The sequence below is a fragment of the Dromaius novaehollandiae genome, chromosome 23, assembly GCF_036370855.1.
Source record: "Dromaius novaehollandiae isolate bDroNov1 chromosome 23, bDroNov1.hap1, whole genome shotgun sequence".
Lineage (NCBI taxonomy): Eukaryota > Metazoa > Chordata > Aves > Casuariiformes > Dromaiidae > Dromaius > Dromaius novaehollandiae.
Genome location: NC_088120.1, coordinates 8155862 through 8180183, shown reverse-complemented (window position 1 = coordinate 8180183; position 24322 = coordinate 8155862). Strand labels below are relative to the sequence as shown.

The window sequence follows — 24322 nt, the reverse complement described above, 5'->3', positions numbered from 1 at the left end:
GAAACCAGAGCTCACGAAAGCCCCTGTGTGAATCGTCCGGGATGTCTCTGGGGTCCCGAGGGCCGGGGTCTCTATTCTGCGGCTTTGAATTCCTGCTGCTGGTTGCCATGGATTCCCTGTGCCTTTGACAATGTGATGTGACTGTAGCCATCAGCAGCTGGCACGGCTAATATTTAGGTTGCAGGACTAATCACTAATAGGGGAGAGAACAAAGAGAAGCAACACAAAGCTTAAAGGCCGGCAAAACCACCCACTGAAGCCCAACAAAAGGCAGAAGGAATACAAGTGTTTCTTTCCTGCTTGGCTGATCTCCCCACCTCGACCCTTTGGGCATATTCTCCTGTTTCAGCGTAGTCCTGAGTGTTTATTCATAATCAGGAGGTCACTGTTATGGTAGACTTGGCAGATAAATAGGAGAAACAGAGACTGGGTGGGATGGAGTGGGGAAAGGGGCTGGTATCACCTTGTGTCGAATCCTGGACTGTTTAGAAACAAATAGACTGCTCCCTTCCCAAACTCACGCACTGCTTGGCGCATGACCCCGAGGCTGCAGCGGCTGAGTCTGCACACAAGAAGGGAGGCCGCTGGTCCCGCGTGTTTGCGTTTCAGAGGCTGATCCTCGCTTTGTCTGAGCCACTGCACCAAGGCAACTGCCTCTAAAAGGAAAGTTTGTTTTGCCGAACAGAGAGCAGGCAGTTTGCAGTTGGCAAGCAGGGAATAGTCATGTGGAAAAGGCATCGCGGGGAGCAATGAAAGGAAAGGTCATTCATTTGCGTTAGGATCTGGATTTGATGCCCCTTTCCCTCCCCTTTACAGAGGTTGCTAATGCCGAGTTGGAAATAGGCTGGTAGAGGCAAACCGACGTGACGGTATGCTGGAGCTGCACGGACTGAGATGCATCTGTTGTCAGAAAGGTGCCTCTAAACGGGTTATCGTGTCTGTTTATCTCCTCAAATCACTCTCTGCAGATATTAGTTAGCCTTGCTGACCCTCTGGAAGAGGGTCAGAGCAGGGCAGACTGCTCCGGAAAGGCAGGGTGGAATGAGGTCTGCCTTACGTCTCGTCTGCAGAGCTGTCCCAGCTGCGCAGTTTCAGCTGAGGCGATCCGCCTGGCTTCCCTCAAATACATTTCGGTGACCATGAGGGATCATATGAACTCTGGAAAAGAAGTAAGATAGTATAAATGTGAGATCCCCAAAACGTCACCTTTGTCCAAGTCCTCAGCTGGTTAAATCCTTGCCGGTTCAGTGGGCCTGATGCAGCTCTCGGAGTGCTGGAGGAGCACGGACCCGCACACTTGGAAGGACCTGGTGATTTCTAAGCACTACAGGCTACCGACTGCTGCCTTCGGTGAATCTTGCTGGAATAGCCTAAAATGCTGCTGTCCGCATCTGCCTGTCCCCCTTTCTGCTAGAGGCTGTTGCTCTCTGACAGGAGTAGCATAAGGCAATGAGTGCCCACGTTTTAGCTCTCTGCAGTTTAGAGCGTGACATGTCGCTTTAGGAAGGTGACTTTGCTTTAATGTGCCAGGTTGAGGGTAGGGCAGGTTTTCTGCTGTGCCACCTCCGCTGCAGGGACAGCATCTCCGATACACTGCTGCAAGCGGTCGAGCTCTCAAGGGTTCCTCCCATCTTCTCTCTGCCTCGAGCGTGCAGACGAGGTGATAAAACGCTGGTGCGTCGGTGGCTAGTGCCTGGCGGTGGTGTGCCGTGCCAGGGACGCTGCAGGCAGGCAGAACTGGGAGCCACGTGGAGTGACTTCCCTCAAACGTGACGAGGACTGCCTTGGTTGAGGGCTGGGGTGAGGGAGAGAAAGCTCCAAAGCATTTTTTATTATATCTGTGCTTTTTTAAGCTCCTGAATGCTTTGTTGCTACATCCTATGCTGGCATCTTTATCTGTGTTGATTGCGAGTGATAGGAGCCGAGTATCACCCTGAGAGCCAGCTGTGTTGCTGCCTACTCTTCCTTGAGAAGATCGCATTGAGCATGGGTGAGGATTCCTGTCCAGACAGGACTGAACAGCCCATCGCCAAGTTGACAGCAGTGAAATCTGAGTCATGCCGAGTGCTCGCCTTGGAGACAGCGGCGGCACTGACGGGGAGGCAGGGCTGCGTGAGAAACGCTAAAGACAACGAAACTCACAAAACACCTGGTGAAGTTTCATGCGCGGGGTGAAACTAGTGTTAGTGTATCATCCCGACGTGCGAGGCAGAGGAGGAGCAAACTCAGCATCTCCGTTGCACCAGCGCGGGATGGGAGCAGTTAACATGGAAGGAGCTACTCTGTAGTCCGACCTCCAGCGGGGCTGAGCCCCCGGCCCCTGCCTCCACCCGAGCCTCGGGAATTAGGTGCCTCAGACCACGAGCAGAGAGCAGTTCCCAGCCTCTGTCCTGGGCAGACGTGGAGGGGCTCTGCATGGAGGCAGCTTGTTGCTTAACGAAAAGGTGACAAGAACGGCAGGGGCAGCCCTTGGTGGCCTCATTGGTGCTGCTCGGGGAGAGATCACGTACCGTTGTAGGGCTGCCGCTGTGCTCGGCCAGGGAGAGCTCTTGAGCCTGAGCCAGGAGCATCTCCAACAAAACTGCCGGTGCGCAGTTTAGATGTGTATTCCTGCTGGAGACATGGCAGCGAGAGATTGGTGCACACACAGGAGTGAAACCGTCCTAGCTTTCCACAGCTGGGCTGCCAGGGAGGATGGACCAGTATCCGTAACCCTGTGCAGGTTCCACCCTCAGGTGCCTCTTCGTTTCCATCCCGGGAGCATCCACTGAGCACCCGGCTCTGAAGACTTCGCTCTGTCAGTGTGCGCAGCTCAGGCCAAATGGGCTGGCAGCGCATGTCGTGGTTAACAATAACTGGGAGTCTCAGAGATGCCAGATTCCTTTCAAGAGGAATTACTGCTCTCCGAATGATTCCCTTGAAAGTCTAGCCCAGGACTCAGTACAAACATATGGAGATAGCTTACAGGCAGTATGGAGCAGCAGTTACTTGCACCACAAAGAAAGCATCTTTTCCCCTATAACAATGCCACTAAGATGAAGCAGTTGTTACCTAAATTCTAATACAATTCCTATACAATTTCTTTTCCATAAATAGCTATTGAAAATATTCTGTTCTTGGCAACTGTGGATATTTAAGAAAATCTTCCTTCTTATTTTTTTTTAAACCTTTTTCACTAATATAAACTGATCTGCCCTTCCAGGAGGTTTCCATTTTGTGAAAAACCCATTTTTGTCCACAAAGCTTTTTTTTTTTTTTTATGATGAATAGTATGAGCTGTTGTGCTGACACCTTATACGTGTGGCTGATGGACGTGACAGGAGTGCGGCCAGTGATTCATCCTCTCCTCGGCACAGGGTGAACCTGCAGCACAGAGCACACAGGGAATGAGCGGAGGCACTTCTGTGCTGGTTGCTAGTATGATTTGCTGGAGGAAAAGGAAAGATGACCAATGTTTGGGTAATTATGTGTCTGACAGTTTATTAACATAAGATGGAAAGAGCTGGAGAAAGTGCCAGGGAGAGAACAGGCAGGGCGTTATTTTGGTATGCTGCTTCTCAGCACACGTAGTCCTATGAGCCTCACCTCTGTCAGGTATTTTTTTAGTGGAAGGGAGGGTGTTGTGATCTGCCTGTCTACTTCCTTCTAAGTAAAATCATGTACAAATGTTTGCAAAACCAAAATCAAAAACCTTAGAATTGAATTAAATTTAAAAAGCATTAACTACAGCAAAGAGAAATGACAGGAGTTTGGTTTTATCTGGGTAGGTCAAGTTCTCTAAACACTGAGTGATGGTTTATATTTGTGGGCTGCTCTGGCCTTTAGCTCAAAATTCAGATAATAATTTTGAAGTTTCCAGTATGCTGTTGCACTCTAGGTACTGAGCAGCATGCCACCTTGCCACCCAGCGTGTGTCCTGGCTGGCCGGCAGCGGGTGCTTGCTCAGGAGGGAACAGTTGCAGATGACGCTCTGGTGTGTTGTGTCCTTTGGGCTGGAGGAGGGAAGCAGAGGTACGCCTGCCTCTCTGAAGAGCCCCATCCGGGGAGGCACTGGCCTAATTCTGTACATAGCTAAAGGCAGAAGAATAAGGGACAAAAAATTAGGGACCCCAAAGAGGCTGAGAGTCAAGGACCTGGACAGCAGTCCTTCTCCATTCCAGCAGTGCCTGGGGGAAGCCCTTCATGTGTTCAGCAGGGTGGCATGGAAATTACTGTGGAAAATTAGTTTCCTTCATCACCTGCTTCCTCTGTTTGGCTCAGTTTTAGATCTGTGCGTCTGATGAAGAATGATACCATGAACTTCCAGAAATTCTCTTATACCAGTGAAGATGAAGCCTGGAAAACCTACCTAGAGAATCCCCTGACCGCAGCCACCAAGGCTATGATGAGGGTGAACGGAGATGATGACAGCGTGGCTGCCCTGAGCCTCCTTTACGACTACTACATGGTAAGTTCCTGCTGGGGCTGGGTGTGCTGGGGGAGTTTGTCCTGGAGGAGAAGCGTGGAGGTACGACGTGTGCTTACTGAGCCACCTCATGAGCCATTCGCATTGTTCAAGAACTCATCCTCATAACACCTCCAGGCGTAGAGTGCCACTATTATCTATAATGCACAGGTGGTAAACTGAGGCACAAAAGAGCCTCATACCATCAAGGGAAACCAGGACAGGGTGGAAAACTGAAGCCAGGTGTCCTGAGTCTCAGGCTGGTATTCTTTTTACCCAAAACTGGAGTGTTTTCAGAGACACAGACTTTGTAGACCGAAGCAGCTCTGTTTTCCCATTGCTGCTGTCCGAAGGGGCTTCATGAAACATGGGTAGGATTTAGCACTAGTGGAAACCAATAGGACTGATGTTCCCCATTCATCTGGGTGCTTTGGAAAATCTTTCCCAGGAAGAGTTGGTGTGACTTGCCAAAGGCTGCCTTGGAAATCTGTGGCAGAGCCAGCAAGAGAGCCCAGGTCTCCTGTGTCCTCAGCTGGTGTTTATTATTCACCCAGTATTTTAGCTGTGAGACTTCACTTGCCACACAGATAAGGCTAATTTTGCCTCTGTTTTCCATGGATAAAATATGACAATAAACAAGCCCTTTGTTCTGCCTTGTTCTAGGTCCCAAAGGAAAAGAGGATTCTTCCATCTGGAATGATGGGACGCAATGAACTAGGAAAGAGGTTAGCTTCATTTTTTGCTCTCTGTAGCTGTCTAATTCTCCTGCAGCTGCTTGCATGCATGATGGGTCTCTTAGCTTGCATAAAATAGACATCAAAGCACAATGTTATTACCAGCAACAGTGGAGGTTATTAACCCTCAGACATATATTAAAATTCTTTAGGCCAGATCCCAAGCAGGTATAAATTGAGCTACACCCATTTACACAACTGAGCATCTGTCTAGCTGTGTTCGGAAGAGTTGCACTGATTTACAGAAGTTGACGGATTTGTCTTTATTTTCCACTTTGTGGCACTGGGAAAGAGGAAAGGGATTAAGCATTGGCAGCGAGAAGGGAATGACCAAGTCCTCTTCCGTTCACTAGGCGGATGAGGGTTTGTGTTCCAACTGCTTCCAGTCTCCCAGGATTCTCTTCCAGTGACTCCCATTTGTCCTTTGAGGTTTTCAGATAATTAACTATGAAATTAATGGCTCATTTGCCACTGTGAGTTCAGTTCTCCTTCCTGGATGCTATGTACTTTTGGCAGCCTTTTCTGATTGTCAGTTTTTAACTACTTGACAGACATAAGTTTCTTGAATGATACTTCATTGCTTCTTCATAAGAAAGCCAGGCTAAGCTGTTTTCTTCTCTCTGAAATGCCACTGCATTCTGGACAGTATTTCCAGGGGTGATAGGTGTTTTATTGACGAACACAGTAGAACTGAATTCTTGGAGAAGCCCAATATCATACCCCCAACTGTCCCAAATGAGCATCGCTCCTTTGCCCCCATTTGGGTTGTCAGAGTGGTCAGCTGAGAACTATCCCATAAATGGATTAGGAGCAAAGAAGCAGTTCTGAAATCTTGAACCTGTCCAGAAGGGAATCAGATTGCCTGCTGAGCATCTAGAGGTGGTGGTCCTTTTTTCACCTCCTGAGCCCAGAATGGAGGAGACAAGTTATGTTCTCAGGACATACAGTGGTTCTCTCAGCACTGGTAAACTTACTGCTGATGTGAGAACCACAGAGGTTTCAGCAGATCCCTGAAGGTGAAGCTCTTGAAGCAGAGTGGGTGGAAGCTCCTGGTTCAGCTTTACTTCCCTTGGGGGCAGCTCATGCTGCCAAGAGCTGTGTGGATTGCTAATGTGGGGGTTTGTTTGTTTTCTGAGCATGGTAACAGGAGCAATAAACCACCTCTTGCCAGCTAAGCTAGGGCTGCAGAGCCACCAGGATTGCAGAGTCACTGCTGCAGAAGGGACCCATCCGTAGGACGCTGCACAAGGATATTGTTGCCTTGTGCAAGAAGAATGCATTTTTGTTCATGTCTTTATCACTTGACAGCTCCTATACTTAGTCTCTTCTGCTCCTGCTCTGAAGTTTGGGCCATGCACCTCACTTCCAACATTGCAGCCCTCTCATGTTTTCACTGATCTCATGATCCTTGAGCGTTTTGTCAAACAAGCTCCTAGAGTTGTATGAATATGTGTAAGAATCAGCTTCACTTAGAAAAAGAAATTTAAAAAACATCAGTTTTCAGAGAAATGTGTCAATGAGCCCTAAAAAGACAAAGATGAAAAGACCACACATCAGTTATCTTTTTTATCTTTCCCTGCTGCTCTGAGTGTTTAATAACCTAAATAAAGAAAAGCTGGACTTAGGCCCTGGATCTGCAGCCCCAAACTATTTCTAAACCATATTCTCTGATTCCATGTGATCATCCCTTATCTGCTGAGCTCCTCTGGCTCTTACCGATTGCACCGGGAGGTGTGTGCGTGGGTGGAGATCTGCACCCACAGGCCTGTCGTATCTCCCATATCAAGCAGGAGATGTACACAGCTGACTCAAGGTCACCTGGAAGCTAGGCTGTGCAGTTTGCTTCCCAGCTGTGTATCAAGGCACTTGCTTCTTGCTGTGACAACTTGCTGGGGTTGTCCATCCTCTGCCCTGGTTTGAGACGGGACCATTTCTCCACCAGGCACTGCCACGGAATGGAGTACGACCCCGAGATTGCATCCTTCGATGGCTCAGCCCATCTCATGAAGCTCTTGTCTGAAAATGTTTCCATGACCCAAGAATATTGTGAGCCACAGAAGAAGAACGGCTTAAGTCTTGAAGGCGTCCCTACTTCTCACAAGCCAGCCATGCTTCCACCAGGCACTAGCAAGCTGGATGCTGCCCCAGACAACTACATGGTCCCCCCGGGGGATGTATATGACAGCAGCTCACTGAACTCCCTCTTCGAGACCATCCCCGTGGCCCCACAGCAGCAGAGGTGGCAGCCAGACAGCACTTTCAAAGAGGATCCCCAGGAGGTCAGAACTGTTAGTGGGCTGCGCGATGGCAGTGCAGCCTAGGGGATAGTGCACGAAGCTGTTTCTAGTCTGGGGCTTGCTCATGCTGGTCAGTGGGAGCTTTGCTTTTGCATTAGAAGCTTGAATTAATGGGGTTTTTACATTGATTTTGAAGGTGGGATCAGGCTTTGGAGTGAGGTTCCCTGTTTTATCAGAGGCCACTGTAGCTAATCACTGGGAGAAGGTGGATGGGCAAAATAATGGAAGATTCCACTTTTGACTGTTTTGTTTCCATTTTCTGCAGTCGCTGCTCTTCAGTGATATCCTCAAGCCCCCGCCAGAGCCACCTTGCCCTGAGAGTTATGCCACTGACGGTGTTAAGAGGTAACTGCCAATCCACAGTCTCTAGGTTTCCAGTTCAGAGGATAGAGAAAATGAAGATGACAGTTGAACAGGGTGAAGACCAACCTCCTCATAACCTAAAGTTTAGGTTCTTACCTTGGGTTTAGCCCTGTTACTCAGTCAACATTGATTTTTAGAAGGTGCCACTGCTTCTCATTCCTGAAACACCTCCCACTTTCTATTTGCCTCCTGAGTCACCTGACTCCATGAGTCAGCTGTCAGATGTGGGGATTTTCACATAGCAGTTCACATTTGTTAGCAAGAGGCTTTCTGTTTGCTGTTTATTCATGCACAGGAGTTCCCTGATTCTCCTGGCTCTAGAACAGAGAAGTTGCCAAGCATGCCTTCAGAGCTGGCATCGCAGGAGAGGCAGAGCAGGACAAGGATGGTTTGGTGACTAAATAAGAATACAATGATCTCCAACTCCAGGGCAGTTGAAGGGTCTGTGCGAAGGCCTGTGTACAGGTGATGGCTTGCCCAGGTTCCTCACACAAGAAAATAGCTTGAGGTGTATCCTCATGGTTTGAGTGTTCAGAGGTCCTGGTGAATGCCCAAGTGCAGAGCTTCTTGAAAATCAGCTCTTGAATTCACTTGTCAACAGTTATGCCTTCCTCTGTCTAAGACTACAAATCTTCTCTACAGTCTGACTTTTCTGTAATCTTTTCTTTAATCTTAGTAAAGACTAAAGCTGCTGCCCACCAGACTGAAAGTTCAGAAAGCTGGGCTTCTAAGTCCGTTTATAACTACCTAAATAAACAAGCAGATGTCCTGCAGCTCCTGTTGTTTCTAGACTAGGACTCAGTCTCCCTGGATCAGTCATGTATGGAATTTGGAGACAGGAACCTGAGTTTAGGATGTTTTAAGTCTCCTCACAAGTACCTATTTTTATTTGTTTTGGTTCAGGCTCTGTGTTGTGCAATGCTTCTGTAGCCGTCTTACAGAAGAATACTGGTTAGAATAATGTATAGGGATTTTCAAGCCATAAACACAAACAAAGGGTAAAATGAGGATACCAGAGAACTGCTGTTCCCCAGGGTGTGGGGAGGGTCAGTATGTTCTGTACAGCAAGGAGCTTGATCACAGCAGTAGAAGGGTGTGCGACAGGGAATAGGGCAGAGATTCCGGGGTGTGTAGTATCTGTAATCTGTAAGGACGGAGACTTGCGTTTCTCTTGTTTTGCTTTTGGAGTGAAACAGCAGTGTGTACTTATTCATCATTCTCTCTTTGTTCCATACAAGTGACTTTGAATACACTCTGGGGTCTCCCAAAGCCATTCACATAAAATCTGGGGACTCTCCCATGGCCTACCTCAACAAAGGACAGTTCTACCCCATCACGCTGCGGACAGCTGGAGACAGCAAATGTTTACACTTGTCTTCAAATAAAGTGAAGGTAAGAGACAAGCTGACAATTTTGCTGACACATGCTGTAATCAGACATCCAGCAATTGTGCTGGCCTGGGAACAGAGTAATGGCTTTGTGGCTCATGATGGCTTAAAGCAATGAATGGGATGGATTCGCTCACAGCAGGCTAATCCTCTGATGCACGGCAACAGCCTTCGTCTAGTCTGGCAGTTTGAAACCTCTCAGTCAGGTCAGGGATGCACAAAAGGCCTCCCTAGCTGATGGCTGGTGGGGGCCCTGGTGGGAAGAGTTTGGAGCTGGAGAGAGGTGCCCCTGTCTTGATCCTGGGATATGTAGCCAGGCCCCGAGACTAGCTGAGCTTGAGTTCCTGATAAAGAAACCTAGTTCTCCAATCCTGAGATATGTTTAGGGGCTAGACTTCAGTCATCTCAAGAGTTACAAGATTCCTGAAACTGTGAATGTCTGGAAGAAGACCTTTTAGGCTGTCCCAGCCTAATGCCTGTTGAAACTCTGCTAACGTCCCCGCCAGTGCAGGATCCTTGCATGCCTGGGAATCGGTGGGAATTCATGGGCTGTGCAAGTAGCGGGTATTCAGGCCATCTCAGTTTTGCTCCTGCCTCTGTGGCTGCCTGTCTGCATGACTGTGGTTAAGTCCCTTCCCCTCTCTGCCTCAGTTTCCCTAGCAATAAAACATGAACAATGACATTAAGCTGCCCTTGGGTGCAAAGGGCGCCAAGGGCCCCATTAGTCTGCTGTATATACTGATATGGGATATCCTGGCTGTGTTACAGAGTGTTGTGATGATTGTTTTTGACAACGAAAAGATCCCCACGGAGCAGCTCAAGTTCTGGAAGCACTGGCATTCCCGCCAGCCCACCGCCAAGCAGAGAGTCATTGACGTCGGTATGGAGCGGGGCTCTCTGATTGCGATAGCTGGGTGGGGTTGCCAACTTTTAGCACCAGTTTACTGCGTTTTCAGTACACGGTAACAGTTGCAGCTCCAGAACCTGGCCTGGGGGAAAGCAGGGAGGAGCAGGATGATCTGCTAGCTTCAGATCCTTTCTGTGTGAGGAGCTTTTGAGGGTTTAAAGTGGTGATTAGCTAGTGTAGGGACATGCTCTGGGAACTCAAGGTCTATCAGTATGTAAAAAGGAGGGACAGAAAGAGCTGAACAATTTTGGCTCTTACAGATGTGACCTGTGGCCGCTTGGCCTGTAGGAACCTGAGCTAGAAAAGGCTTTGGTGCTGCTTGTCCTTCTGCACTGCCAGCACACAGGTTTTGCAGTGCATCGTGCTGAGCCAGCCAAAGGCTTTGTCTGTCCAGCTGAGCCCTCACTGAGCACCGCGCCGCTCAGAGCGAGGCACACTATTCTTTGAATTTAGAAGCAATCTGCATTGACTTTGCCTAACGTAACTACTCAAACGGCAGTCACTAGCCAGGATCTTTGAGTCATTTCTGGCCTATCCCTTACATGTGCACACAAAAATTTATCCAGTGGTATTGGGGATAGTCTCTATTATATTAGGTTAGCCTTAGAGTCAGTGAGTGGCAGGCTTTTGGGGAGTGGAAAGCCTAGGTAATGTAATCCGTTTTGCAGCCAAAGTATAAGCTGCGTCTTCATTGCATTTCAGCTGACTGTAAAGAAAACTTCAACACAGTGCAGAACATTGAGGAGTTAGCCTACAACGCGCTGTCCTTCGTGTGGAACGTCCACGAAGAAGCAAAGGTAAAACCTACTTGCAGAAGGGAAATGGGAAGCTTTTTTTCCGCAGCAAAACTGTAGCCTCCTTTCCGGTGGCTCAGACACGCTCCCACTCTCTCAGCTGAAAGAGAGAGCAGCAAATCCAAAGAATGCCATTCCAGTGGCCCCACGCAGTGTTTGTCTGCCAGGACAGCAGGGAAGGACACCGTGCTTCTCTGTGTGTTTAAGCATTGCCATTAGCTAATAAATATTCTGACTACACCTGAGACTGGCTCAGAGATGTTTTCCTAGTGCTGATAGATAACTCTGAAGAAAGCCTTTTGCAGCAGTCAGCCTAGACCAGGACTCTACAGACATGTAGGTGAAGCCTATTTAAATAAACCACAGCTTAGGGAACAAAGACTCTCCTTTGAAAAGCAGCATTTTGATGCAGAAATGACTGACCACCCTTTTCAAGCTTGTGTGATGTGGAAGGGAGCCAGACAGGTCACAAGATCCCTTTTGACCTTAAAATCTACAAAAACTTGTACCAACATCTTTCCTGCATAGAGAAGGAAGAGTTCTGCTGTTTCTTCTGCATCTCCTCAGAGTCTCTTGTTAATACTTTGTCATCTAGTATGGATCGAAAGGAGCACATAAGAAAAGATGAAGGAATCAGGGGAAAAAAAAAAAGGCAAAAAATCCTCTCTCTCTGAAACTGGTAGCTTGGGAAAACTCTGCTTTGCTTTGGGATCTCAATAAGCCCTTCTTTTAGCCCAAAGGCGACCTTGGTCTTTTACAACCCAAGAGGTTAACAAATGTCTTTAAGGCAAAGTTGTCAGAAATGGAAATATGTCAGGTATGTGGCAAGCCCTCGGGGGCACCTCAGCAAAACTGGATTTAACTCTTAGCGAAACTCTGTACATGCACTGGCCTGGGGCTGGTAAAGGTGAGACTTCAGAGAGCTGCCAGGGCTGGGAGCCCCGACAGGAGGGGTCAGGTATTTGGGTTGTCTGTAGCACCTGTTAACTTCTCTTCTTGCAATTAAACTTCACACCACAGTTAAGTGGTTTCTTTCCTATATATAGGTACTGACTAGATCTGGCATTAGATTTCAGGGCTGAAATTGTGAGCCAAAGCCCCGCTGAGGGAGCTGTGTGAGATTCACCAGCTGTGAATCTGTCCCCAGAGAGTCCAGGGGAAATTTCACGGTCACGCAAATGACTTTGTAGTTTGGAGATACAATGCAAATTATATCTGTGCTCAGCTCTTTTCAGAAGTTCCCACTGGAGATAACTCCATTCTAGTGATAAAGGAAACCAGTGCAGGATGAATATTTATTTAACTAACAGCACTGATCTGTAATTCCTGAAGCTGTAACCTAGCCCTCCTCCGTTCCTCCAGGCCATTGCTGTGAGAGTCTCTTGTTCAAGTGAAAGATTGGAGGCATCAGCAAGAACATCTCCAGGCAGACTTTGCATCTTGTCTGAAGCTTGCCCAAGCTGATGGGAGTGGATAGCCCATGAGTTAATAGCGAGTAGGAGACTATCAGGGACGTAACAGACTGCAGTATGATAAAGAACAAGTTGTCCATGCAAAGCTGTTTCTCCTGCAGAGCTGCAGTGGGTGGGGAGGGAAGCATGGCTAGGAAGGTCCCTGTTGACAGGCTCAGGTGGGAAGCAAACAGCCTGCGCGCTCAGCTGAGGCTGGGAAAGTTGGAAGGACGTCTCAGAAGCTGCTTTTGTTCCGACTCCCTGTCCTCACTGCTGTTTGAGGGTTTGAATGTTCACAACCCCAAAAAGCTGTATCAGTCTCTGTTCTTATTTGCAGGTATTTATTGGGGTGAATTGCCTGAGCACTGACTTCTCCTCCCAGAAGGGAGTGAAAGGTGTCCCACTGAACCTCCAGATAGACACGTATGACTGTGGCAACGGAACCAGCCAGCTGGTGCATCGCGCCGTCTGCCAGATCAAGATATTCTGCGATAAGGTAGAACATTTCTCGTCCACCAAGCTGTCCAATTTTAAACTGGTGGCCAGCAACTCCAAGAGTATAGACTGAAGGGCTGTGAGACTCCAGAACAGGCTAGAGGACAAGCCTGAGGAATAGAGGTGGTTCAGACCCCTCGGTCAAATGAGATAGGACGGCTGGGACGTGCTTGCATTGCTGAGCCCTTTATAGCACGGAGTCCTTAGGATGTTTTCTCTTTATGAGACCTACATGGGATTGTGCCTCGTAATAAATTCTCTAATTCTGACACATTTTAAAATAACACAGGGGATGAGAACCTCCTTAGAGGTTCTTCCCCAGACTCAGATATCTTCCTGTGGGAAATTTCTCATGGCTATTTTTGTCTGCATTTTTGATTTTTTAGAAAGCATGTTTTGGGTTTTTTTTTTTTACTTTATAAATAGCAGTTTAAATTTATCTCCTTTTTCTGGATGGCTTGTAGGAGGTCTCTGAGATGAACTTTCTTTTAATAAAGGCTGCCTTTACCCTTCATGTGCCTATTTCCCAGGGAAGGCCAGTAAACCTTCCCTTGCTAGTGCTGTAGTAGAACTATCAATGTCCTAATTTTTTCTCATCTTCTCACAGGGAGCAGAGAGGAAAATGCGGGATGATGAACGGAAACAGTTCAGAAGGAAAGGAAAATGCCTGGACTCCAATAACAATGGTCAGTGCTAGTGTGTGTCACTGATCCAAAGCCTGCTGAAATCCGTGTACGCCTGTCCATTAACTTCCACGAGATCAGGCCCCGAATATTGTTATGCCTGATTAAATCAGCATCATTCAGAAATAGCATGTCGGTCAGGTCCTTGCCTGGTCTCCTGCTGAGACTCTCAGAGCACTTTGTTAATACCAGTGAACCTTCCTGAATCCTGGAGTCCTGGCAGAGAGCCTTCCCTAGTGGAGAGAGCATTTGGCAAGCCCTGAATATCTGGGTCTGTTGGGTCCTGTCTTTTTTCTAGTATTTCCGTTGAGAGACTTTGGCAGGCCCCTTTCCCCTCCTTGTACATAGTCGCCTCTTAAAGCTCAGGATCAGAGAAGTGTGGAACAGATGCCATCTGAGCTGCGATAAACTGGATTTTCCATCTGTAGGTCTGAAAGGCTGTTTGCTGTCCGGCTTCAGAGGAAATGAAATCACGTTCCTGAGGCCAGAGACTGACCTTGAAACGCAGCCAGTCCTGTTTATCCCCAATGTCCATTTTTCAAACCTGCAGAGATGTAGCACGGTAAGTCCCTCCCCAAAACAACCAGCCTGTTGCCCTTATCAACCTGCCATCGCCATCATTTCCAAACTGATCAACCCCTAGACATGACTTTTGTTGTGCAAAAAACAAAACTAAAGTACAGCTCTTTTGTGGAAACGTTGCAAACTTGAAGACATAGCTGTCAAGAGAAGCCTAGATAATCTTGCAACAGTGATGGGAGAGAGAGCCTTTCCAGGTTCCTTCCCAGCAGATATTTCTGTGGTTTACCAGTATCATCTGCAGCTTCCACAGAGGACTGGAGTGGTAGCAAAAATATTGGCAGAAAGTGAACTACAGAAAAATGCAACCATATCAGTCCCTCCGTGTGTGAGACATCCCTCGCTTCTCCTCCTCTCTTTTCTCTCAGGCTCCCTTGAGCCTGAGAAAACCTAGACTCAGCCTCCTTCAGAGCTCATCAGTATCCTAAAGAAAAAACTCTGTCTCGGCTTGTTAAAAGGGGTGAAAAAAAATCTGTGACAATGTTGTAGCATCCTATCGCAGGGGCTGCTGAACTGAGGTATCAGCAGCAAAAACGGGGAATAAAATAATCTAGTTTGCAGCCAGAGACCTCACTGACAAACTGTTCATTCTTATCACAAGCAGGTTATGTGATGTGATCTGGTTTTGGGTCTAGCTAGATGCATGTTCAGGACTCTGCTAGATGGAGGTGGAGAGTCTAGATAGGGTCTCTATGTTAGTTTTCATTTAATCCAAGAAACTTATATAAATGTTTGGATTTAACAGTGTTGTCTAGGAAAAATAATGGACTGGGAGGAGGGGAATCATGTAAAATGATGAATTGACTGAATTTGCAAGCCCAGGAGTAGCCCATGTTGCTCCCACCAGCTTCATTGTCACACAGTGATAATGTGCGAACTAAAAGATCAATGTTTGCTTTCTGTTTCAAGGTGCTCCCTCCTGCTGTTCCCAACACTGCAAACAGGTAAGGCTGCAGCAGTTTGTATTTCCCTTCCGTCAGCTGTTTGATCTCTTTGGGCATGTCGTGGCTGTTTGATACCCAGCAGGCAGTGCATCTACAGATGCAAAGTAGCACAGTATCTCCCTGGAGCCCTTCATTGTCAAAATACGTGTTAAATCTAGGCCTAGAATGGACTCGGGGATTCAAAAATACAGATACATTTCTTATCAGTGAGCTGCTCCAACATGAGTCTGGTCCATGACTGTCCTGCTGTTCTTACTGAGACAAAGTTTAAAAGGAAAAAAAAAAAAAGGATCACAGAATGGTTACTGAAGGGCTCAAGTAACCAGAGGCAGCTACAGCTGTAAAAGAAAATAGAATAATGTGGAAATCGCACTTTTAATACCACTGCAGTGGGGAGATACAGATAGGCCTCATCCGCTATCTACTGAAATCAATGTCCAAACTTCCAACAACATGTGGATGCCTAAGGGCATTGTTTGAGATATGTTTCCAAAATCACAGCTTGCATTCACTGAAGTCCCTGGAAGTGTTAGGCAGGAAGGTGACATGGCCAAGTTGCAACTCTGGTAGATACTCTGCTCCATAATTACAGAACCTATAATTAATTGCTGGATGTTTGTTGGAATAATTAGTTGTTCAATCAAAGGTCAATTACTGGAATTATTTTGTTTGCTACTCCTGTTCTGTCCTCATAGGAGTATCATATTGCTTTTGCTTAGGTTGCCCTTAAAACGGAGTGGTGCCTCATTCACAGATGAGTTTGACCCAATACCTCCAAAGAAAACCAAGGAAGAAGATCCCCAAAGAGGTAACCCCCAGGGTGGGAACTCTTCTTGAACGTGGTGTTTCATTTAACCCGAGAAATCTTGGATCTTGAGTTACATGAGGCCAAACCATTCTGACAACATGGTGCGAAGAACCCCGACTCAGAGCTGTGCTTTCTCTCTTTCAGTCTTGTTGTACGTGCGCAGGGAATCAGAGGAAGTATTTGATGCTCTCATGTTGAAGACACCAGACCTCCAGGGCCTCAGGACTGCTGTAAGTATTTTCCAAAAACTGTGGCACAGGAACTAGCTGCTGATAATGAGGGCGTTGGTAGTTGGCATATAGGAAACTGGACTTTCAGGAAGAGGGCTGTAGGCTGCTTACACCTCACGTCAGATCTCTTTTGAGAATAAAAATGGAGTATTGCAGGTAGCAGGTGAATTCTCCCCAGAGCCCCTGGCTTGGGCTCTGTGTCGCTAGCACTGCGGAAGGGGAGAGCACACCTTGTGGCAAGACGTTTTGTTCAGATCACAGTATAAAAGCCCCTGGAGTCTCCTCTTGTGACGACACAATCATATTTTCCATTGTAAAACACCCTTCTCCTTTCTCAGGCTGTATCAGTGCAATCTGAAGCCAAGGTAGTTCTGGCCTCGTGCTGGAATTCCCTGCTGTTGTGTTTGAGGAGCGCACAGACATATTTCTGTGATGATTATCAGCAGCATCCCTGATAACCCACCTGTCTTTGGGGATTGCTGAGAAGGAAACAAACAATAAACCTCCAAGATTTGGGGTGGCTTTATGGCTGCACTTTGGGTTTTGTTGGTTTTACAAACTTTTAAAAATGGAGCTTGGAAAATGTCAGCACATAGGATTCTTTGCCACCTTCTTCCTCCCCCATCCCTCACCGCAGAGAGACAAAAACTTCTACAGAAAATGCTGTGAAGAAAATCCAAAACTCCCCTGCCATCCAAACTTCCTAAGCTCATAACTGTACTTGCCTAGGAGACTTTGGAGGAAGCAGGAAGGCTTTGCGGTCACTTAAAGCCTGAGTAAAAGCCGTGGTCAGATGCATACCCTGTCTACCTACTGCAAGACCCAGACCTTTTCAAATTAGCCTGTTCAGACCATTGCTTTGGCTCTTTTTTCTTCAGTAAAAAGGAGGGGGAATCCTTAGGTGCTGAATACCCTTGGCTCAATGTTATCTTTGAGGGTTTTTGTAGGAATTTTATTTTACAAGTACAAAAAACTGCCATGTTTTCTCTTGCAGATTTCAGAAAAATATGGGCTGCCTGAAGAAAGCATTTATAAAGTCTACAAAAAATGCAAAAGAGGGTAAGCTAATCTTTCATCTGCTTTTATGCTGTGCTTCTAAAACCCCATTCTCTTTGGTACCCTGCCATGGGCTGAAATAGCATTTTAACAAGATAATAAAAAGTAAAACCATGTGAGGTCTGTACCATTTGGAGCATATAAAACTTGGATCTCCCTGGGCTTTAAAGATTTGGGATAATGCTTGTTTGTATTATATTTATTTGGAGTGTAAAGTCTCCCAAGGCAAGGAAGTGGGATGAAGGAGGAATTGTTTGGGTAGTTTAATGGGTGATCCCTTGTGTCTCAGTCTGAAAGCCTGAGGTTATAGAGAACTTATCTTGTTGCCATCAGAGAGGTATAAATGTTTGCTTCTTAAAACCAACTGCCTAAGTGTTCCTGGGCTTTGCTCTGGCTCAGGAAGAGACCTTACTGGCTGAATAAGAGCATGGGCAGCCCCAGTACGAAGGAGGGCAGATCTGAAGGGGGAGCCTCTGTTTCCAGCTTTGCCATTCCATCCCCAGACCCTTCCTTACTGACTTCGGGAGATGATGGATCAGACTCTCCTTTTAAAACACTTCGCAAAGAATTGTCAGGAGACCTAGTGGGGCCCTGTCTCCTCCAGGAGAGGAAGGCTGTTCCTGGGGTAGGTTGTGCATGTGTGTGCACCACCAGCAACTGAATCAGCCCCTGGGAATGCCAGAGGAAGCCTTCCCCACCCTGCTCCGCTTGGTCTGTCTGCTGAGGGGTGAACTCTGGTGTCTCCTTGTCTTCAGTGGATCGTTTCATACTGTACTGACAGTCACTTTGTTGTTCACACCAGGAGTTCACAAATCCTTTGTCCAGGGGCTCGTACTGCTTGTTGCACAGTGATCACATTGAGAGCACTTTCACTCCGCCTAAATGCTCTGATCTGATATTCCTGGTCTGGAAAGCTGTGATCCTCGGCCTCGGGGACATAGCTTGATGCTGCGACAGAGATTTTGTCCTGATAATGCCAGGGCATGGAGCAGCCAGTGACGGAGTGAAGTCAATCTGAAATTGTGTCAAATGGAGACTTTTATTGTTGAGATGAAGAGGTCCTTCAAAGCCACAAAATTCTGCTTTGGCTGGAGAGGGCTCAGGAGTTGCACTGAAGCTGCGTACAATGCAGGTTTCTCTCAGTATTTCCTTCTTTGCTGACTAATACCAAATATGTCTTCAGAACTGCAGCACGGAGTAGGCAGAAGAGGTGAGGGGCTGGGTTGTTTTTAACCAGACTCCTTACTAAGTCTCATTTTTGAAGAGTCGTTTTGCCAGATGGGGAATTCACTAGTACCTCTGGGACAAGACGGGTCTTTCAGCGGCAGAGCTGGCAATAGGGACAGGAACGGCACCGGAGCAGCTGGCTCTGGGTTTCGTTTGGAAGAAATGTTCAGACTCCACTGAAACTGAATCAGAAACTGAATGAAACTACAGGGTTCACTTGGTTGTAGCTTGTCTGGTGAAACGCTCATTTGACACACAAAAAACATGAAAATAATCCAGCTGTTACCCTTGCAGGAGGAGACGCGGCCCGTCGGGGCGAAGGCAGGGCTCTGCGCAGTTTCATGTGCAGCAGGGGCTGTGCATACCCCGAGGCTGCAGATCACAAACCCGGGGTGATGGCAGCTGCGTGCACTCTTTGAGCAGCCCTGGGCACACGTGGCTCTCGCGCAGCCCCAGCACAGACGTGCAGGTCCCTTCTGAGAAGCCTGTTAGGCGCAGGTTGAGATAGGCACAGCTCTGCAGCGGGTGTTCGGTGAGGTTTCCAGTGAAATGGTTTCTCAAGTGATTTCAACATGGTGTTTGTTAGTGAATGATCCCTGCGGATCTCCCCATGGCTGAGAGGGAATGGCGATAGTTTGCACAAGCCGAGGATCAGCCGCTGAGTGTTCAGTGGAGGGCAGTGGCTCTGATGTGGAGCCAGTTGCTACTTACAGAAATGGTTTGCAGACTAAAGAACTCCCTGTGGGTCAGCCCTGTCTCTCGCAGCAAGCTCTCCCTTCAGCTGATGTCAAGGGAAAGACTCATAAACTCCCAAGCTTATTTTCATAAAGCTAAATCGAGAGTCCTCCTTGCAAAGCGAGCAAGATACCATCAGGCTCTGCAAGCACCAGTGACTGCCTGGGAGATGAACTCATTGTTGTTCCTGGCCCTGCTCCAGAGTTTGCGCACGGAGGGAGACAGACAGAAAAGCCAGGCTGATGACAGGTCCTGTGTTACGCAGCCCTGCTGTTCTCGCTAACGCGGCCCCCCAGGCAGGTCCTCTCTAACGAGACAAAGGAGGCCGTGACAGACGTCTTGGGAAGCTGAGGGTTAGTCTGAAGCTGTGCTTGCTGCCTTCACTTTCTGCTGACAATGCCATGAGAAAATCCTAAAGCTCCTCGGATAGGATCTCCCAATTTATTTGGTGTTGCCCTAACTTGATCCCCATGGGACTTGGCCTGTTGTTTCAATCGGAGTTGAGCTAAAATGTGGCCTGGAGGCAGCTGCAAGGTGGGAAGGGGAGAGAGGGTGGTTTTTCCACCGTGCTGCGATGTGGCGTCACTGAAGTGGGAAGCTGTTACAGCCCCTTCCCCTGTAAATCCACAATTGAGCAACGTGTCTAGCTCAGGAGGGTACTTAAATACGGATCTTCTTCTGTGGTTGAGAAATCAGATGGAAACATGGTAGCAAGAGGCACAGATGACTTCCCTGGCTTCCTGCGCTGAGATAGCCAGAGATAACTGAAACGCTCTGCTGCAAGGCTTTTAGCGATGCCCACCCTCGGGTGCCCACGCTCTCCCTGCAGGCGCCAGGCTGAGCATCTGGGGAGGCCAGACTCCCCCGGAGCGAGGGAAAAGGCTGCGGGGAATCGGGGAGCAGGACCTCTTCACTGGGCACATCGGGTACTTAGGGGCAGTATCAGATGCAGTGGGAGTAACAGATGCAAGTGCTTTCTCCTGTATTTTTGCCTCAGCTGGCTGCTTTCTTGCCGCTGCTCACGGGCACCAGTTTGCAGACTGAAACGGGTGAGGTATGTCACCTCCCGGCTGTGGGTGGCTGAGATGTGCGACTCTCCCGCGAGGTCCCAGCTCTCAGCCCCACTCACCCGGTTAAGGGCTGTGCGGTGCAGCCCCGTGGGGCCTGGCCACGAGCCTCGTCTGCCCGGGGCCACCCGCGGCGGCAGCGGGGCGGCTGCAGCTCTCCGCGTCGGGACGGCTGGATTGCCAGGAGCGAGCGGGGAGCCCGGCTCCGCCAGAGCTGGCAGGACGCGGCGGCCGAGTGTGCGCGTGGGGTGAACGCTCCCCCTTGCCTCCAAGCAGCCCCAGCTCTGCCGCTGCCTGTTGCCGTTCGGTTTACGACTCATTAGGAGAGACCCCGGGGCAGCGCCGGACCCCAGGTCTCAAGCCCGGCCATGCTGGATGAGACGCCCATTCCCGAGCGCGCCGTGCCAGAAGTAACAGTCTGTCTGCGAGGTGGCTGGACCTCCGTGGGAGCCCGAGCACCTGACTCACACCCAAGACAGGCTGGGCTCGATGGCAGAGCCCCCGCTCGCCCCTGAGAGGGGGGACACGCTGGCCCGGGGCTCTGCGGAGCCAGTCGCTGTAGGCCGGTGTGGCTGTGCCCACGTCCAGGGCATTGCCCGGAGGGATGCCAGGGCCCCGGTCTGTGTCTGGGCAACTGTCAGGCTTATTTGATGCTCAGCCTTTTCTTTTCCTTGTTTTTAATCTTGGCTCCTGGAGCATTGCATAATTAATGCTATTGCTCCATTAATGACCCCAGCAGGAACCTGGAGGGGATGCACTTGCTGCAAAGAGAGATAATTTGTTCTCTTTGTTTCCTCCAAACAGTTACAAATTTCACATCTGATTTATGGAAACACAGCCGGGTGGTGGAAAACTGCCCCGTTACTGCCATTACAGTAATGAGGGGCTCTCGCCTGGCAGCGGACCACAGCCTCGGGCTTTCAATCAGCTGTTGAAATGTTTCCCTCTCCCCGTGTCTCCACGTAACTGATTCTAGGCCAGGGAAGCTGCAGCGAAGTGCAGCCGGGGTGGAGGTGGGCCCTGGAGCAGCACAGGGAGGAACGTGCCGTCGGCTGCCCCAGCTGGCTCTGCCGCGGAGCCTGTGTGTGCTCCTCCCCGAGGGCTCCCGGCACCGCGGGGGGCACGTCTGCACGGGAGGCTGCTCTGGAAGAGGAGAAGGGTGTCCTCTTCCAAACCAGATGCATCTACTCCCAAAGCCGTCTCAGCTTGTTTGGAATAATGCATCCCTTAGAGCACCCAGGCAAGGAGCTCGGAGTGAGCAGTTCTGCTCTGAATTCATGCCGTGATCCAGATGAATTTGCTGGGCAGCGAGCACCGGGCCCGGACATGTCGGAGGGCAGAATTGCAGAAAGCACGGCGGGATGCTCCTTTGCATTGTACCGCGGCTTTGATACCCTGAGCCCCACGGGTCAGGTCGGGCGGGCGCTGCGGCGTCCTCCTGTGCCTCCCGCGGCCATGCCGCCGGGGCAGCCCGCGGTGACGACCAGCCCGCCCAGCACGTCCGCGTAACGCGGCGCTGATCCGCAGCAGGGCAGTAGCGGCCATGTCAAATGGGGAGTTCACGTAGAGCCATTTCAGACGAGAGGCCACACGATCGTGCCGCCACCCCGCGCCACGAGGCTTTGCCGGGGACGTTATTCCTAGGTTGCTGCCGGGGGCCTGAGGCCTGGTTGAGCCCAGCCACGCAGCCAGGGCTCAGCCTGCCCGAGCAAGCTGCTTCGCGAGCCTTTAGCCGGGCCGCGTCTGACCCAGCCTTTCTCCCCTTCCCGTAGGATCCTGGTGAACATGGACAACAACATCATCCAGCACTACAGCAACCACATGGCCTTTCTCCTAGACATGGTGGAAGCAGAGGACAAGATCCAGGTCATCCTCAAGGAGCTATAAAGAGCCGCAGGCAGCACTTACTGGGACTCCTCTCAAAGCGGCAAGTTTGATCCAACGGACCAGCCTAGTGCCTCAACTCGCTGCCTTTACTTGAACACGCTGCCACTGGGGAGAGACTTGACCGCTCCGCGCCGCGCCGGAGACTGCTTGGAAGATCTGTTAGCGATGTGAACGTGAACTTCTCTCTGTTGAGTTTATTATTATTATTTTTTATTTTATTTTATTTTATTCCTCCCTGGCAATGGGCCTGACCTTCTGTTTCACAGCTGGGAACGCAGCTACGCTAACGTGGCCGTCAGAGCCTGGGCAGAGACAGGGGACTGCCTTTGCTCGCTGTTTGCCTCGGCCCGTGGCTGATCCGACCGTAGGCCTTGGCTTTCTCCCAAACCATCAGTCATGCAGAACCTTCAAACCATTTCCAGTAGGGCTGAGCCCAGCTCCGAGCGTCTCTCTATCCACAGAGATTTTCATAGATACGTTAAAAACTCGCTGTTGAACGGACACTGCCTGCTCCCATGCCCCTACCCTGCCGTATCTCTGACTGTAAATACCATGAAGGCCTCCGTAACCCTTGTTTATACATTTCTGATGTATTGTTCCTTTTATATTTTATATATGTATAAATGTGCATTGTTTTATATTTGACTCAGTACGGTGACACAGAGCATTTCAAACACAGGCTGCTTCACGTTTCTCCGTGAACTCCTTTTGTAACTGTGTTGTTGGTTTTGTCGTTTTGGATATTCCCTAGCAATAAAGGTTCAAAGATGGAAAGCGAAGGGTGTTCCCCCAGCTCTGGAGGTTTGCGGGGGTAAGGTCTCGGGGAAGGCCGGCCCGGGAGGTGACCTCGGCAGCACACCGGGACTCACGGTTGTTTTTGACTCTGTTTAACAGCATGAGACGTTTGTCAGTCTCAACTGCCCCTCCGTGAAGGGGCGATAGGCGGCTAACGCTACCTACCCGCTTTCATCACGTGCACGCAGAGCAGCACCTTGACTGCTCTCCTCCTCCTCCTCCTCCTCCTCCTCCCCCCTCCTGCCAGCTGGGCTCTCCCTCCGGGTGCCGTGCAGCACAGGCCGCTGCAGACGTGCCGTCACCGCGCTGCGGCTGGGTGCAGGTTATGAGCAGTTCTGGGCACATCCCGCTGACGGAGGGTAACTGCTCGGAGGTTTTACCTTGCACAGATTTGGTGAAATTTTAAGCAAGTCAGAAAGAAATTTCCTGTTTTACTTCCACTAATCAGAGGACCAGCTCAGCCTTTGTTTTGGGGAGAGGCGGTGTTATCTGATGGCCAGTCAGGTACCGTGGCAGGTCCACGTGCTGCACCCGCTGCCACCCCCTGCCTAGACAAACAGGCTGAGACACGAGGGAGAGCTGGACGCTGCCGCGGGGGCTCAGGGATCACAGCACTGCGAGCTGGAGACACGCAGCCACGCTCCGGTATTACATGGAGGGAGTGAACATAAGACACCAGATCACAGGAAACGGTTTCAGTAGTTCCATTGCTCCCAGAACAAGGAGCGTGAGCGAGGACACTGATCCTCTATCAGGGATAACGGTTACCTTCCCCTCTTTCCTCCCCATGGTCTTCTCACTTCCTGAGCTCCTCACACCTGCTGCCCCTCAACTGCCAGTCCTTCACCCAGGTGTCCCCTGTGCCGAAAGTTGTCTGCAGCTGCTTCCCATTAGATAAAAAAACCACCAAGGGGAGTCCTGCATTTTCTCATTCATCTTCTGACCCTGAGAACTGAGGACTTTCCTCCTGTCTCTTCTTATGCTTCACCCTATGCTTTTCCTGTCTGTTTATGGTAACCAGTAAATGGAAATGAGCTTTACTCCCACTGGATGGGGGGTGTTGAAATTTTGAAATAGGTTGGTGAATTTTGGATTACTTAAGCGTTGTTATCATGATGAGGAGGGCCTCTAAGATGAAGCTCAGATAAATCTGGAGGCTTATCAACCTTTGAGGATCTCTCCCAGTGCTCTGCCTGGCCTCTTGTCTGCATATCATAAACGCCTTCTTCAGCAGAATTTCTCTGATTCACAGTGTTAGTTTTACAAGTCTGTGCCTACAGTTTCATTACGGCAGAATTTCAGCTCTGGTTAAAAAAAAACCTATGCCAAGAATCACCCCAAAACTGGACATACTTTTAGAATTGATGGCTGGGCTGATGGCTCTGAAACCTACAGATGCCTCCAGCCTGCCTGATCCCATCGTGCGCCAGGTGGGCAG

The 24322-nt window shown here is 49.3% G+C and overlaps 1 protein-coding gene across 2 annotated transcripts in view; it reads left to right on the top strand.

Moving 5' to 3' along the window:
* Positions 1 to 22868, top strand: part of GRHL3 (grainyhead like transcription factor 3) — a 31907-nt gene extending 9039 nt beyond the window's left edge. For both annotated transcript variants that reach the window (XM_026098245.2, XM_026098244.2), the window contains exons 2-16: positions 4261 to 4447; positions 5108 to 5169; positions 7121 to 7457; positions 7741 to 7820; positions 9077 to 9230; positions 9995 to 10106; positions 10836 to 10930; positions 12716 to 12874; positions 13481 to 13559; positions 13985 to 14118; positions 15045 to 15079; positions 15799 to 15887; positions 16032 to 16117; positions 17112 to 17176; positions 21975 to 22868. In XM_026098245.2, the coding sequence (XP_025954030.1) occupies positions 4280 to 4447; positions 5108 to 5169; positions 7121 to 7457; positions 7741 to 7820; positions 9077 to 9230; positions 9995 to 10106; positions 10836 to 10930; positions 12716 to 12874; positions 13481 to 13559; positions 13985 to 14118; positions 15045 to 15079; positions 15799 to 15887; positions 16032 to 16117; positions 17112 to 17176; positions 21975 to 22089 (1770 nt within the window). In that variant the 5' untranslated portion in view covers positions 4261 to 4279 and the 3' untranslated portion in view covers positions 22090 to 22868. The remainder of the gene's footprint in view (positions 1 to 4260; positions 4448 to 5107; positions 5170 to 7120; positions 7458 to 7740; positions 7821 to 9076; positions 9231 to 9994; positions 10107 to 10835; positions 10931 to 12715; positions 12875 to 13480; positions 13560 to 13984; positions 14119 to 15044; positions 15080 to 15798; positions 15888 to 16031; positions 16118 to 17111; positions 17177 to 21974) is intronic.
* Positions 22869 to 24322: the final 1454 nt, after the last annotated feature.